General features: G+C 26.6%; 1 protein-coding gene and 1 long non-coding RNA gene across 4 annotated transcripts; one reads left to right on the forward strand and one right to left on the reverse strand.

The window, feature by feature from the left end:
* Window positions 1-6,644: 6,644 nt before the first annotated feature.
* Window positions 6,645-9,013, reverse strand: LOC132921609 (uncharacterized). 2 transcript variants are annotated; one of them, XR_009660917.1, is made up of 5 exons: window positions 8,842-9,013; window positions 8,650-8,769; window positions 7,983-8,196; window positions 7,400-7,553; window positions 6,645-7,318 (listed from the first exon to the last, which is right to left on the reverse strand). It is a non-coding gene; the product is annotated as an uncharacterized LOC132921609 (long non-coding RNA). The 2 variants fall into 2 exon arrangements; XR_009660916.1 differs by having other exon boundaries at window positions 6,653-7,318; window positions 7,400-7,576; window positions 8,842-9,012.
* Window positions 9,014-9,754: 741 nt separating this feature from the next.
* LOC132921608 (small ribosomal subunit protein eS27) lies at window positions 9,755-12,076 on the forward strand. 2 transcript variants are annotated; one of them, XM_060984730.1, is made up of 4 exons: window positions 9,755-9,901; window positions 10,340-10,395; window positions 10,477-10,696; window positions 11,977-12,076. In XM_060984730.1, the coding sequence occupies exons 2-4, from the start codon at window positions 10,390-10,392 to the stop codon at window positions 12,003-12,005; spliced, it is 255 nt and encodes an 84-aa protein (XP_060840713.1). In that variant the 5' UTR covers window positions 9,755-9,901; window positions 10,340-10,389; the 3' UTR covers window positions 12,006-12,076. The 2 variants fall into 2 exon arrangements, with proteins under 2 accessions (XP_060840713.1, XP_060840715.1); XM_060984732.1 differs by lacking the exon at window positions 9,755-9,901 and adding an exon at window positions 10,083-10,236.
* Window positions 12,077-18,141: the final 6,065 nt, after the last annotated feature.

The raw sequence follows: 18,141 nt of genomic DNA on the forward strand, positions 1-18,141 counted from the left end.
ATACAATACATATTAATATGAATATAAATTATGACTGTTAGTGTTGTAACATAGAACGGTGTGGTCCAAATCTTCAGTCACAGATCAAACGACCGGCGGACGACGACTATATAATATAATATACCTATTACAATAATACGCTATTACATATATTATATATATATATTATTATTATTTATTATTACCCGCGGACCACACGCAATACATAATAAGCTGTCGTCGTATATTACAAGACTACAAGAGTCCAATCCGGAAGATGCCGCGCGCAGAAAAATCTCACACAAGTACATATTTTATGTACATATCTATATACATTATACATACAATAAAAATAAATAGAATATACGGAAACCGGTAAATATATGCGTATGTACACACACACACACATACACACGCACATATATATATAATAATAATAATATATTAAGACTTGATTGGTGTTGTGGTTTTATAACGGGTTCTTCCAACATTCGGACGATTCATTCACGCGCGGTGTTTGCCCGGGGGCCACCACTCCGAATTCCGGGTCCAACCCGATTCAGGCGTTCCTAAATGAAATAATAAACCCCGAAAAAAATCCATATTTATTTATTTTATCATTATTAAATATTATGGTATTTTTATTATTATATGTATATAAGCGGTCCGAAAGAAATTTTGACTCGTAGGTATACTATACATACTATATCATGGCGAATATATTACTATAAGTATTTGCGTGATTTTAATCTTTTTACAAAATATCTTGACAAAACATAGGATGGTACCTATTAAATTATCGTTTTTAAAATTATTTATTATTATTAATAATTCGTGGCACCTGTTTACTTTTTACAAATCAACAACAACATGCGTCTTGCGTCGTAAAATAAAATAAAATAAATATTACCTATACCTATATTATGACTATATATGACGACCAAACGTTATACAGTACGCGTATTTTCGATTTTCTGTGTAAAAAAGAAGGTTTATATATAAGGTATATGTATAGTGAAAAAATAATAAAACGCAACCACCTCGGTGTTTTTAAATTTTAAAAATGATTAGATCTTCTTAAAAACGATAAGTATAAGTATTGATCGGTGATCGATAAGAAGTCGCTTTAGTGTATATTTTAGTATCGCTGTAATATAGTGCATGCAGATAGATGTACGGGATAACAAATTATATTACAAATAGCAATATAAAATATTCGTAAAAATATAGGTTGGACAGGATAATTTTTCGTCTACAAATTACATTGATATTTTATCTTTAAAGTTTAAATCCTTATTCAACACATCCATGTATACTACTATATCTACTCAACGACAAGGAACACTCGTCAACTTGCTATAATACAGGCATACTGCAGTAGAGCGCAACTTTGCCGATTTTTAAACATATCTCATTATAGTATTGTGTGTTTGTCCGTTTGCTTCTTCTGAAGAAAAAAACCTATCCCTATTGAAAATCATTCGTATTTGTTAGTTGAATTTATTTCGTCTGTGTACACTGCATAATATTATAGTCTATCCATTATAGCTTGGTAGGTATCTAAAATATAATACATATTTTGTTACTATCTGATAATAAAACAACGTGGAATTGCAAATTCTAGAAAACATATAACAATATTGTGAATAAAGTGTGCCGCCGTAACGTATACACATTTTACTATAAATCATAATATTATCATATAACATACTTTGACCGTAAATCATTTTTTACGTATACCTACGACAACTATACAATTGTTCACACAAATAATAGATAATATATTTATATGTATATAAATTATACAAAAATACGCATCTAATGAGGCGTGCAGTAGTTATTCGTTAAACGACGGTGACATTTGTACGAGTACGCGTGCTATATAGTAAAGTAAGTAGGTGACAGTTGTATTTATAAGTATATAATTATTGATACCTATATGTATAGGTATTATTACCAACATTTATTACTAAAAATAACGCATTGTTTCGGGTGTATGTATTTGTGTCAAAAATTTATAAACTAATAATACAATTTTCTGGTATTTTAACGGTAAAGTTCAATAATTTAATATATACATACATATAGATAGACACATACATATATACATATACGGTGATGAATGATGTGGTTTTAATAACATTTAAATTCAATTTTCACGGTGGTCTGCAGACATCGCCAACATAATGATACATAGGTACTTATAAGTATAAGGTAAAAGCAGACGGCCAATTGTCGAGTACTTTATTATTTCAGTAACAAGCAACAATAGTAAGTAATAATTTTATATAAATGTTAAATATAATATGACTACTTACATATAATTGTAATATGATATATTATAAACAGACACTTATTAAGAGAGAGATGGGTTCCATTCTTTGACCTAAAATCTCCTGGAATATTACTCGAAAAAATGTTTGCTTATTACAAACCATTACAATATAATATATATATAAGGCACAGATCGAAACAGAAAGAACTGACAATGTAGGCAATTATAAATTAATTATCTAGGTGATGGATATTATGCATAACATATTTTACTGTAGCCATTTTTTTTTAATTTAGATTATAAATACTAATTGGTTGTTACTTAATAATTTATAAGTACCTACATAAAATAAAACTTTGGACAGATTCTAAAATTTTCTTTAAATATAAAATAAAATAAAATGTGACAAGAACTTAAGTTATTACTTACCTTGTTAGACAAATTAATAATTACATTTGTCAGCTAAATCGTTACATTCTGTAAAAAGAACGAGTTTTAACTGTAATAAATATTTAAATAAATTGTCAAATGATCTAACATCATAAAATTATAATTAAAATTAATTTTTTTTTTTGTAAGTATTAAGAAATTAAGAGGATCTCTCAGTCTCTCACGCATATGTGATTTCTCCCTCAGCTTTCTTACAAACGTACAACATAGTCAGTTCCGCGGTTAAAAGATGGTCCCATATTATAGTGTTGTCCAATTATAACATATTAAATTTGGTTTCAACAAAATCAATCTTATGTTTAGTTGATACTAAAATGAATTTATATTTCATCAAACTTAATGGTAAGAACATTATATTTATTTAAACTTAGAATTTTTGCAATATTTAAATTTTTATATGAGCCATTTTTAACTGTAATAGTTTATATTTTGCTTAAAAATTAAAAATATCCTATAATAAACCCGACGTACAATACACACAAGGTTCTTACTTTTAAGTTTAATAAAACATATAAGTCATATAACTATTATAACTGAATGAATGAAATTTTACCATATATACGATTACAAACAAATCGTTTACGGATTGTGGGCTATGGTTACTGGTTATATTGAAATTCTTAGTATTCTATGATTCAATCATGCAATCTTCAGGTTTTTTTTATGTCTGCTTAAAAACGCTGTTTCTTTTGAAATGCTAAATACAATCAATACAGAATATATGAAAATAATAAATTTTACTTTACCAAATATTATATTAGTGTTATAGGTATTTCTATAATTTTATAAATACTTAAATTTACTTTGTTCATACTGCCAAGTACCTACCTGATCTAACCTTTAACGTAAATGGTTCAAGTTTGTTGAACCTTCTTATAATTCGATTTATTTGAATTTATACTTTCGCCACTGTTTTCGAAAGCAAAATAATTTTAAAATTAATGAATATAGGTAGCTGCAGGTAGCTAGTAAATAAATTTTGCACACGTATAGAACAATGTGCAATTGTAGAAATGGTTTATATTTCCGTATTAAAGTGAATAATTTCTATTCTGACACGAATTAGCTATAACAAGTTGAGTTAGTCACGTAGGTATAAGGTACATACCTATACCTCCAGACATAATATACGATATACCTATACCTCTACACTACCATGCATCAGAAGTCATATTATGGGTATATACTATGTATATATTATTATCCTGCATTAGTGTGACCGAACCATATTTAAAATTCCTCCCAATATTGATCTTAGCTCACGTCTTAAGGTAAGTAGTGCGAAATTCGACTTTCACAAAGATTCACGCAATGAAACTATTATTGTTCTAAACGCTCGATTCACTACAATATTTCTATAGGCAATATATATATATATATATATATCATATTTAGTATTTTAATATCTTGAAAATATTGTCAAGTAAATATTTTATAGAATGTCTTGTAGGTACACTCTGATGAAGATAAAAATGTTTCTTATTAACAATTTTAGATCGAACCGGCTATAGATATAATTTAACACGATTTTTTTAAAATAGTTTACGCTATATTAGTAATAAGCATTATAATATATTCAATATTGAGCATCAAGATATAAATACATTTTTTTTTAAGCAGCACGAGATAGCTAGGCGCACCTATTTTGTCAAAATATACATATACGAATATAATTATAAATTAGTAGGTAATACCTAAAACAATTAAATATAGGTATTGAAAATAAAACGTCATACAGATTTTTAAAACCAGCGTACCTTATAGGTACCTAAATATTTAATTTAGGTTTAGGTAGGTCGTGGGTTAAGTACTATTTTTTGCAAGTTCTTTGCCCGTATAGTGCTTACTAGCATCAATTGTAATTAATTATATGCATTAATGCATACATTATATATACTACCCGTTGACGCGTATATTATGTACCTACCTATGCATTTTCGTTACATTAATATATTTATTATTATATTATAACGGTTTTCTCGGTCACTAATAGACTACAAAGTTATCGTGAATGTTATATCTAAATAATAATGAACTTTACGTGACAATCCTGCAAAATTACTTTTATATTCGCAATAATACGTATATTGTATTCTAATTATCTAAAATTAAAACGGCAAACAAGCCATACATAATCACTAATGAAATCAATGACGTATATTTAATTATATGGTATGTAAATATGTAATATTTAAATATTATGTTATTTATACTTAGAGGTAGGTCGTAGGAACCAGAGGTACCTAGTATGAAGTGAAACATGTCTGTATGTATTGTTTGAAGTGTTTTTACAATATTTTAATTTTTAAATGAGTAATGAGCAATAATTAATAAATTGTAATATTATGCTCGCTTAAACTCATATTTAAAATAAAATAGGTAGGTACTGAATAAACAGTAAACACCTCAAACACAAAAGTTTTGTCACGATTTTGAACTAAACAAATATAAAAATATCCAATGTTGTAAAAACATAAACTTTTCATTTTTATATAAAAAAAAGTAAATAAGGTGGTAAGTTATGTTATAATCACAGACGCCCCTTCCCAACGAATAGGTACCTCTCATAAGTAGGTAATATAAAATAACACATTTAAAAAACGCAGTAAGTTAGTTAATTCCCGAGACCTACTTTATGTATTAGTTGATTCCCGATTAAGAGCAGGTATGTGCGAGCTGTTAGAAGTGCAATCGGAAACATATTACCTATATTAAATGCAAGAGAAATGGGACTAGACAAACCGAGAAAAACAAATTTTTTTTGTTAGAAGTGATGTCACGGTATACTGGTTATCTCATAATAGTGTTAAAATATAATACAATAAATAATTGATAAATAAAAATTGAATGATTTTTAAAATATAAAAAAACTAAAAAGAATAACATTTTTGAGAAACTTGTCAGCCAACTTCCTCGTGGGTGTCTCTCGGATTACGCCAATAGACTGAATATTTGACTAAATATTGAAAAAAAAAAATTAATGACCCGGGAATCAACTCGTACACAGCCTAAAAATATGTAGGTACAATAAGTAGGTATTTATATTATTTAATAAGAAGACATCTGTCATTTTACTCAACAGTCAACACCCACTTATGGTAGGTCTATCTGGTATCTTACAGTAGTCAGTTTTATATTAGAGTTAGGTTATCGAGTACCTAATGACTTATTATAAAACTCTAAGGTAAACTCAAATACACTCTTTTTTTGATGTTGGTTTTTTGCGATATTTCAATTTTTTAACAAATTATTTTTAAATTGTAATGTCCCTATTTAAATACAATTTTATAATTAATTTTTTATATAACTGCTTAGTACATGTATTTTTTGTGGATTTGTATTATTTTTCTAAAAGTAATTTAAAAAAAAAAAAAAAAATGTTTTTAACAATTCTTTTAATAACTGAAGGTTAAATAAATATTTTATTAAGTGTGCTTAGGCCACCTAACTAGTTGCTCAGGAAGTCAGGAGACTAAATTTTATTATTTTGTTTTTAATTTTATTTTTTTAAATGTTTTAACCACAATATAACTGAAAAGAGACAAAAGCATTTTCTGCCAGTCTGTACGTACAGCTAGATCAATTCCCTGTCCCACCTCACTGTTTATATCCTGTGGTAATTGGGAGAATTAGAATAACTTGTACTTTATACTTGCAAAAGATTAGATGCAGTAAAACTTCTTCAAGTATAGTTTACTTGAATAATTATAACATTTAATTATACATAACTATTCTAATCTGTAGTGGCATATAATTGTAAAAGTAAATTATTTATTTAATGCTTTCCAAAAAGTTTCAATGTTCTACTGTTGTAGTCTTCTTATCCATACAATTTGTCAATTTATGATCTACATGTTTTTATAACTTGTCATTCTTTTACCACAAATTAAATTTATTATAACAATTACATTAATATTAGGTTGTAATGTGTCAGGCTAATTTTTTAAAGAAGTCATAGATTTGAACAAATATAAAATGATTTTTTTTTTTTTAATAAAGTTAAACTTATTTTCACGACTATCATAGCAATATTTTTTATTGTTAGTACTGTCAACTGAAGTTGATGAAGACATATTCAATAAAGAATAATTATAAGTTGATGTATACATAATCTAGTCTCTATATAGTGTTTTGACAACCTTAGACATTTACTTTGTGAGAAGTATGTGAAAGTATTGTATATTTGTATGCCTATTGATTAGAATGCTTAATTTTAAAATATAATATTATAACATATTACTGGAAAAACTAAATCATCCTACTTGAACAACTTCTTGATAATACCATTCATTTTATTTGGGACTTCTATATCATATACATTATACATCAATAAAAGAAATCAAAAAATATTCAATAAAGTTGACAAATATCTCAAAAATACAGTAAAACTTGCTTAAAATGCTGTTTTTGTTAGTTCCTAGACAATTCCTAGACTAGTCAATTTAAAAACCACCTGTTAAGATGCTTGATTTTTCTCTATCTAATTGGATAAATTGCTCTTTTGTTCAGCAGATGAGGATACATTTTTAGTAATATTGTTAAGAACATATCTTATGTTTCGCTTTATCAATGAAATGTCAGCAATTCAGCATGATAGGCATTTTATCCTATTAGCTAAAATAAAAATAAAAAAGTACTTATAGTATTTATATTTTCACAATAAAACAAAATAAACAAGATATAAATAATACTTACATTTTAATTCTTATGCAGTTACTTTATTGGACAATAGATTATTGTTGTTTCTTTATAAAACATTTTAAGATGGCCTTTTCAAAAACTTATACGTCAAAATATATAGTTGTTTTTTTTTAACATCTTAATCAGCATACATTTTTCATTTCATATCCTGTACACACATATTTTGAATTTCTAAAAGTTAATAATGTATTATTAGGGATTAAGTCAATAAAAATATTATGGTTATTGCCATTATTGGTTAATCATATACGAATTAAAAATGTCTGCATTAATATTTATTCAGCACATAAGAACTAATTTTTGCATATAAAAAAATTCCAAATTTATGTATCAACAATTTTTATTTAACACACATACACTTATACTTACCTAAACATTTATAATTAATACTTAATATATTACATCATATAGATTAAAGGCTTTAATAAAATTTACAAACTGTAGACTTTATTGTCTTCAATTGATTTCCCAATACATAAGGACTTACTATTTGAGGAAAACAAGGAGGAAATAGATATAAAATTCCAAATGAATGAACTTGGAAAATATTACACATGGAAAAAAAATTAGAACTTACATATTGATGGTTAAGTTGCTCATTCCCTTAATTTCATCAATCTAGACTAGTTGTTGCCTATATACAGTTATTCTCTTGAAGTTGTTGAAAGTTTATTAGACTCCTAACTTTGTTTTAGTGATTTATTGTCCCGTCCATTTCATGAATTTGAAAGAAAGTTGGGAATTCCTATACCGACTACATACAAGTCAAAGTGACCCTGCATACTGGCGACCTATAAAGAATAAAAAACAATTTAAGTCATAGCTATATTGTATATTATATCTGAGTAAGTAGTACAATTAAATATTAAACAGATAAAAGAAACATCTTAGATATTTGTCTTGTTAATATTATTGATAATCTCGAAGACCATAAATAATTATATGATACATAATACCAAAAGAAAAATAAACCACTATTACTTATTTAATTAATACGACCATTAATCAAAAGAGCCAGGTGATTCAACACAATTAAAGAAATTCAATATTAATTTGGAAAAACTATGGTTAATCCTTTGCTATAAATTACAGTTATTAATATCAAAGACTTTTTATAACAAAAAAAATAACCATAAATACCAACATCTCTTTAATGCTAAAAAAATAAACATACATAATTATGTGACTATAAATAAACAGAAACCTGCACAGTCATCCTAAATATCTCAGTAGAGTGGTCTTACTTTATAAAACTGGACGCATGATTTCCCCTTGCACTGATCGCTATATGAATGTCCAAAATATTTTCCAATTCCAATATGCTGCAGAGCGCAGGCTAGATTCATCTGAAGACATTTTTATTCCTTGAAAAAAGAAAGAACAACAATTATTAGATTATTTACAATGCATAATTATATAATGAATAATGACATTACAGGTAAATACGGTAAAGTAATGAAAAGATAAATAATTCGAGAATTTGACGATTAAGAACATAACTCTGACCGGCAACGACGGATTAAATTTGCTAATACTCATGACAAAATATTTTGTCATGCTAATACTTTGAAATTTGAATTATGACATGAAATATGAATGAATGATAATAACATTATCAATATGCCCGGCAGCATGCATTATCAACTAGTATGTAATCAACTTCAAAGCAGTGTTGCCCGAGGGAGAATGTTAAAAAGATATTTCGAATACATATACATTAGGATTATCATTCTATCTTTTTGTTGAATTTACGGCGCTAATATAGAATTTATTGTATAATTGACAATGTACTCTTCTCTACATCGTGGTATAATTATTTATTTTCATGATATAAACCCACGATTGTAAAATGTAGATAGAACAGTTAAGTAGTACAATGATCTATATTAATTTATGATTGACAAAGTTGCATTCTAAAATGGCAAAATATGTAGTTTCCTTCATTACAAAATATTTTTATTGCACCATGACAAAATATCAATTTTTCATGTATGGCACTAAAATTATATGAGATTTTGTTTCGAACTTTAGGACATGAAGGCTAGAATATATTCTCTACGTCTTCTCTAGCCTTCATGCTTTAGGATGTCTTATCAGACTTCGTCACAAAACCACATATTCTAACTACAACCGTGGTATAGACCATAAAGTAATTTATTACTCACACAATTCACAAACTACAACTATTTAATATTTAATATTATGAAATATTTCGTGCTATTATTAATATATCATAGTATATAGACAGATTTATATTTAATATCATTCTAAATCTATTCTTCTGTATATCAATGTTATCATAGAATAATATAATCTAATATAATATCGACAGCGATTTCATTTTTTCTTTTTAGACTACTGTCGTGCCGTGCGACGGTTTTTACTCCATGATTACGGCGTCGGCTACATTCCGTCCTCACCATCATTCTCTCTCTGTTAACGTTTCGGTCTGTCCACACATGAAAACGTGCTTCAAGACCCACTTTTTGGTGACTGGTAAGTGAAATTTGTATATTTTTTTGATTTTACCCCTTAACTGATGGTTAACAGACGCTGTTCGTCGAAATCCCCCTAAATAATATATTTTAATTGTTTTTTGGGAACGCGAACTTCGTGAATCAAAAAGTAGCTTATCAGAACCATGTTTGTACTGACTCGTCTTTAGGTTATGGTGCTCGTGGTTTTCAAATTGTATTCGTCAAAACTAATGGTAAACATATCGGACCCGACTATACTTGTACTCGATTCTATACGTTTGTTTTGTCATCAACAAATTTTAATTAAAGTTGATTTATTCGCTCTTGGCTACCAATAATCACGTACCTATAGTGGTATGATTTTTATACTATAATAGTCTAATGCTGCCTACCTATGTTCCTAATTTTTTTGTTTTTGTTAAACAATCAAATATTAATTTGTAAAATTTTGTTTCAGGTAAAACTTAATTTTGTGTTAATCTTTCATATAAAGTCAAATAAGACAATATGCCTGTAAGTATTACTTCAGTATTATACTGAACACCATTTGTTATTTAATTTAATTTATATGTTATGTTCTCTGTTGTAATACAGTTAGCTAAAGATTTGCTTCATCCTACTGCTATCGAAGAACGCAGGAAACACAAGTTAAAGCGTCTGGTCCAACACCCAAATTCTTTCTTTATGGATGTCAAATGCCCCGGATGTTATAAAATTACAACTGTATTCAGTCATGCTCAGAGCGTAGTTATATGTACCGGATGTTCCACAATTTTATGTCAACCCACTGGAGGAAGAGCTAGACTAACTGAAGGTACATTTTAAAGTTATTCAATTCTTATTTAGTTATTAATATCTATATAATGTTTTTTAACCTTGATATTTTGTTTTACAAAATATTTGGTAAGTAAAGTTAGATTTATACCAAGTCAACCATACCAAGTTTTAGTTACCTAAAATGTTTTTCGTTTAGTACGGTTTATGTATTCTGTTATTATAATTAAAGATTTCCTATGGCCAAAGTCATATAATAGGTTTCCTACTGCCAATATTATTAAATATATATCTATTGGTTTATGGTTGAACCTACAGTATATGCTATCTTTTGTGTTAAATAATGTGTATAACTTATCAACTTTAAATACTTTATATTTTATCTAATGAGAAGTCGCACTTATGGCTTATTTCCTCCTCTAAATAATCTTGCGGCTTTCATTTATGGAGTGATCTCTGTGGGATTGCTATGATAGGCTGATGTGTGTAAGAATACACAAAATAAACAGATTTTTGTTGGACTGTGTTGAGTTATTTTACTATACATAATATTTGTTGCTAGCTATGTTTTTCTAACAATGTTTGTTCCTGAACCTTTGCTATCAGTTAATTTATTTAAAAGTATATCCAAGTGATTGTTTTTTTTAATTATAAAATTTAAGATTTAAGATTTAAGATTAATATTCTTTGCACGTTTAGAGCATGACCAGGCAGAGGCATACCCTACATCCGTTGTACACGGTCGACTTCTGATTAGTTTTCCAAACACCTATCCATAATCTACTATGGATGTTTATGTTGATTATCTAATAAATTAACTGTGAAAAGCGCAGCTAGTTAAATGTGAATGCATTGTCCTATTTTTTTTTTTAACGGAATTCTAATTTTTATATATAAAGAACAATAAATAGTTATATTTGCTTTAAAATGTGTTGATTATTGTATGATAGGTAGGTACTACATTAATTATATTAAATCTTCTATGAATTTCATTTAAGGTGTTAAAATTATTATTTTAGAATAATATGTATTTAATCATAGATTGGTATATTTAGATAAATATAATATCTACATATATGAATTATTAATTTTCCTAATATATATTGGTATTTGAATTTTTTTTTTTTTATTAATTGTCTACTTAATTCCAAATAAAATTTATATTTTAATTATAATTTATTTTAGATCCCAAATAATACCTTGCTTCTGAGTGATGGTAGTTTATGTTTAGTTTCTAAAATCAAGTTCCATTGTTCCAAACAAAATGATGTAAACTTAAATGACAACATAAATATTTAATTTTTATATTTTGTGTTTCAGGTTGTTCTTTCAGGAAGAAAGCTTACTAAGATCCTGGCTCCTGTATTTTAATGTACAATATGAATATGCGTTGAATAATAAAAACATTAAAAAAAATTCATTCTTTATTTTAATTTTTTTTTTTATTTCTATATCTATGCCTACTAAATAATTTTAGTTTTATTTGACTTATCGTTATGTTAAACAAATAATGTGAATCTTTAAGATTTAATTTAAATGTTAAAATGCACATACATTAAAATTGTCCTAATATGTATGTATGTTTGATAAATTTAATAAGTCTTAATAGTGTAAATATTTTATTAATCTAAACAAATCAACTAAAAAATTATTTTAGTTTTACTATCATTTATCTTATGTTTATACATATAATCTCATTGATAATTCATATAATTTTAAATTTTGAGCTGAGCAATGAATGTGTTTTTTTTTTTATAAATCTGAAATACCATAATTTTTTGAACTAGTAACAATGATTCATTTTTTTATGAATTAAAAAATAAGTTTTGATTTTTATAATATTTAAAAAAAAGTTATAACATAGCTAATTATAATGACAATAAGAGCCTGTGACATGTCCTAAAGGTAAATCTTACCTTTAAATTTTATAATGGATCAATTTATACATAAGATTTAAAAATATCTGAGTAAAAAGAATTATTTTGAACATCAAACTTTATTTATGCATGTTTCTCTGGCTATGTTCACTAAGCGCAACATTTAAATTATTATATTGATATTGAAAGCCAAAAATAATAATTGTTTAACTCTTATAAATTTATTTATAAAAATATTTAAAAAAAAAAATGGAAACTAAGTAATCAGTGATTACTTGATATATAATTATAATACTTATCTAAACTAAAATGAACTTAATACTAAAGAAGAATAAGGGATTCAAAACATTTCTTAAAATATGTAACATTATAAACGATGAATATAAAAGGGACGGAAAAGATGTTAATATTACTTTAAATCCCGGACAAATCACATCATTTAAATATGCTCCAACAACATTGTGTGATGTGGAAAGGAATTTCAGCCAATAAAAATCTTCGATTTATTCGTCAGTCGTTCACATTTGAAAATTTAAAAAACATAATTTAATAATAGCATGTCATAATATTAACTAATATCATTGATTATAAATAGTACTATTTATAATCAATGCTAATATTAAAAAAAAATTGTTTTTGCATTTTTTGGTATATAAAATGCATTTTTTACTGCATACAAATCCTTTGCCCTAGTAATCACTTTTCTGTACAGAAGGTGACTTAATACTTTGATAGGTTGAGTGTATTTTGTTATTGGCTAAGGGCACTATAAAGTATTAAACATTAAAGTATGTGTTAAATTTTATATCAATGAAACATGGCATATGAAAATAGTTCTAAGCAAAGGTTGTGTCAGATAAAAAAAAATTGTGTTAATGTATTTTTTAGATTTTTTTTGTTTCAGAATAAACTACTTTTTAAGAATCTTGTATAAAATTTTTAAATTTTTTGACTAAGTGAAAATTTTTAGGAAAAATTTAAATGTACGAATAATTAAAAATATTTTAAATTAACATTTGTAAATAATTAGTAAGATTTAGGTATTCGTTTTTGAATTACAACTAAATTTTGTCAAAATTTGGTTAAGCGTAAAATTTGCTGTTCTTTAATTTTTTCCCCCTAATTAATCAAAAAAGTACTGGAAAATTTCACTTTTAATCCCCCACTCTAATACAAATTTTACATTATTATATCAGGATATAATATATTGTTAAAAACATCTTCCAAAGATGAAAAAACAAATCATTATAAAATCCAATACATTAATCATATTCAATATTAAATTATTATTAAAATATTCATATTAAATTTAAGCTATAGTTCAGGGTGACATGTATTTTACCACTATATATCAAGTAATATGTATATAATACCTAGGTATTTTAGGTAAAATGCATTCATACAATTTTATTAAATATTTTCATTTTTGGGAATTAAGTAATTAAGTTATACAATTGTTAACTTAAGTATTTAAAATTTAAATGCAATAATATACTGATTATATAGATAATTATTATATACATTAATAAGGTTAGAGTCCTTGGATGCAGATATCTAGGTATAGGTACCTACTAATTAAATTTAACATAATTCAATGTGATAATTGTTTCTGTTTTGCTTTGTTTGGATACTTTGTACCTTAAAATGTTTATTTATATTAGTTATATTAGTTTTAATAATAATAGTAATAATTAAATTTAACCTATTATGTATCTAATTAGAAAATATTTTAGTGCTACCGCTCGTTCTAAAATCATACGAATAAATAAATAAACTAAATTACCTATTTTTTAGCTTTCATAATATATATTTTTTAATTCTTAAACGATTAACTCCCATCCGTAAATAGGTACTTGAAATTTTCACCATAAGTTTTACTAGAATTTTCTATGCATGGCATAGTTTTCAAAAATGTTTACTAAATCAGTTATAGGAGTTAAAGATTATCTAAATTTTTGATTTTCTTAGATTTTCATATAAATATTGTAAAAAAAATAGCCACCATTTATTTTGATAAGATTATGTAGGTATCAAACAAAAGAGCTTAGAAGATAGTTTGCCGTATGATTTTACAAATAGACGCTTAAGTATAATCATAGTCAAAAATTCCAAAATCTCGAACGCAATAATCGAAAAACAACACTAGATTCACAACAGCCGAAGAGGTCTTTACTCCGCGCCGCAATAAGCACACATGTTGTTGCAATATACAAAAAGCAGAAGTATAAAAATACGTGCTAAACAATGCTCAGCACAACAACAAATACTTGTGATGAAAAAAAATTTTATATTTCACTTAAAAAATTATCGCGATACTGTACGACGATAATAATTTCTATTAATGAACTGCCGGATGCGCGTATGTGTATGCAATGGCTAATGGCTATATAGTGATGACTGATGAACTTAAAATTGTTCAAAGGCGCTATAGTCTAATATTTTATCAACCCACACAAAATCAAATAGACGAATTTATTGTCATATTTATTATAACTGCCTATCGTAGAAAATTCTAAAATAAGTACTATAATTAATTAATACTAAATCATTAACCGTTGGACATTGGTGATTGGTCACTGGTCAGTACCCATCCTTCCCATCACACCTAAAAAAAACTTAGACGATCGACTCTCAATCAGATAACTATCCCTTCACCCTTGTGAGTGTGGTCATAAGTGGCAATTAAATGCCCATAACAGTCAACAGATGGTGGGAATAGGGGAAAAGCAGAAAGTTATAAACTCATTAACATAAATGCAGCACAATCCCACGAATCATTTATGTCTTATGTATGTATCAACAATGAGGCGAAGAGCCGAAGACGTCAACAATTTTCATCAGAAAAACATTCAGACTGCTGCTTATGCGTATATATTGCCCATCATATATATAATGCCCACAGGGCCACAGCATTACTCTGTAGTCTGTACTAATAACTATTAAGCCGATAATTTGGTATAGATTGAACTAAAGTTATATAAACTAATCTTCAACAATTATATTATTCAAAATTTTAGAATTTTAAATCTATAAACAAATGTTTTAACCAAATTACTAAGACTAACATAGTCAATATGGAGATCAAATCTCAGGTACTAATAAAAAATGATTCCTAGATTCTTAATCAAACTAAAATTATAAACTGATCAAAAAAATCATTAAAAATTATTATTAATTTGTAATTGACTATAATTAGCATCATATCAACTAACAAGTTTAAAAATGTTAGCACTGTTAGATGTTTACATTTATCCTGTAACCCCATACAAATCTGGACAATTCTTTAATTATTTAGGTCTGCGGTTTTATGATGGGTCCTACACTTGATACTTGAAGAAATTATATTTTCGGTCGAAAAAAAGGATAGTAAAGTTAGTACAGAAAAATAATCTATACGAATCCCGGAAAAAAAGACCAAGGAAAAAAGAACACGGAATAAAAGAAAAAAAGTTTTAAGTTGACTTTGGTATTACTACTTATTGAATACTAAAGCTTTTTTATATTTATATAGAACACTATAGAGTAGATTTTAAATATAGTTTTAATAGTTTACAGAGCCAACTTTTTGCCTCTAAAAATTGAGTGATTAAATTATAAATATTCCCGTGACTTCATCTGTCTGGTTTGTATTGCGAAATTTCCTACGAAATTCATTTACTTGAATGTTTAAGAGTCGCTTCGCTTATGAAGTTATAAATGTTATAATACTGAAATATACCGAACACTATAATTTATATTTGTTCATTTTATCCTTAAAAAATGTCGATTTGAGATGAAAGTTTAAAAATATCATTTTATAATGTCGTCTATAAATAATAAAAATAACAGAAAATTTCAATTTCAGAGAAAGAAGAATAAGACACTAACCGTTTAGCTTAATGTTGGGGGAATTTTATTTTAATTATTTACAGCACGGTGAAACTCAAAAGCGCAAATAGTCTATTTTTTTCGATAGACCAAAAGCGTAAATTCGTTTTGCACTTTTGTACCTTATTAGTAGTGGGATAAAAGAACAAAAATAAATTATATACCTCCCTACCTAAAACAATATTGTATCCGTTACACTATAAGTTTAAGTTTAAAATTTGATGTTCATTATATTTATTTTTTAAATATATAGTATTTTTATATTTAAAAATCAACAGTGATCGAGTTTATTGAAGTTTAATATTATTATATATTTTATCAAATGTTATTCCCGTTTAATATTGGTGGCGGCAAATCTATTTTCCTTTGTGTATGTGTAGAAAAGTGTTGTGACCCCTGACTGCGTGTCGAAATAAATTTGATTATAATATTGTTTATACATAAATAGAGGTGGTCAACACTAGGACAAGAACTGTGAGGGCTGAGTGCCTGAGTATCTATTTGGAGAAATAAAATAATTATTTTTTTGGAAGTGGTAGTGACTAATGATTAGTCGTAGAGGTAAAATTTTTGGCGATGGAGCATGAAGCTAAAGAAGATCTGGCCTTGTTTATAGTGACTATTACTATAGAGAATAATAATTATTCTAAAATACCTGTTTCAATCTATCATCTTAACATTCCTTGAATAGTCGAAATCGGTTGACGGGTTCAGGGTTGAGTATTTTTTGAATCTATAATCTTCAGCAATACAAATATACAATTCGTTTTTTTTGTAATCATATAACATAATAGCTGTTATACAGCTATTATTCAACATTTTACGAACTACCCGGAATCCAAAATGTGTAAAATTTAGTATCCCAATAAGACAATAATTAGTCAAAAACTGAATTTGCAAATTGGTCGTTTAAATAATAAAATCACTTATAATTTCTATGTTACCGATTATATATTGTGATCTATTGATTTATTATTTCCGTATTGTATTAATTGAAATATTGATGATATTTTTCAAAATTGGTCAAGAAGTATTTTGGTATATTAACCTCAAGTCTCAACCATACATAACTTTGCCTCTTATGTTAAATAGCTGCCTCTAAATTTTATATACCTACATAATTTAACTTTATACTCAATCACTGGGTTAAATTCCTTGACAATTTAATACAGTTCTTCATTAGTAGATCATGACATTAAAAATCTAATTAATTAAATAAGTATAATTTTATTTTATAGATATTTGAAGTTTAAATTTAGACGAAATTACATATTAAAATAATGTTAATTGTTTTATTATAATTTAAAAATATTATTCGCGGTGGACTTAAAATTTAAACAGTTTTACGTATATTATATGAATTTTATTTTACGAAATGGTATTTTAGAAATAAGTACAATGATTATGGAACACGGTAACAGTGGAGTACTAAAATAATACCGAATAGCTTTAATCTTTACACGAAACAGAGACTGAGAGACACTCACATACTCGAGTGTCGAGTGTTGAAAGCCGACTGCGGACTGAGTCCGACTGACGACGAATTCACTACGATTGTTGTGGTTAACCGCAGTCCATAAAAGCTCAATAAAAATAAAATAAAAATAGTAATAAAAAAATTAAAATAATAATTGTTATTAATTAATAAAATAAATATTATTTTTAAATATTTTAATATCAAATATCAATTGTGATGGTGAGTTTGGTGAGCAATAAAGTTACCCGCGTCTCAATCCTGACA

The sequence above is a fragment of the Rhopalosiphum padi genome, chromosome 2, assembly GCF_020882245.1.
Source record: "Rhopalosiphum padi isolate XX-2018 chromosome 2, ASM2088224v1, whole genome shotgun sequence".
Taxonomy (NCBI): Eukaryota; Metazoa; Arthropoda; class Insecta; order Hemiptera; family Aphididae; genus Rhopalosiphum; species Rhopalosiphum padi.

Excerpts from the sequence above, each read along its gene's own strand:
- LOC132921608 (XM_060984730.1), top strand. Across the intron at positions 10,697-11,976 it reads AAGAGCTAGACTAACTGAAG|GTTGTTCTTTCAGGAAGAAA; the intron begins GTACATTTTAAA and ends TTTGTGTTTCAG.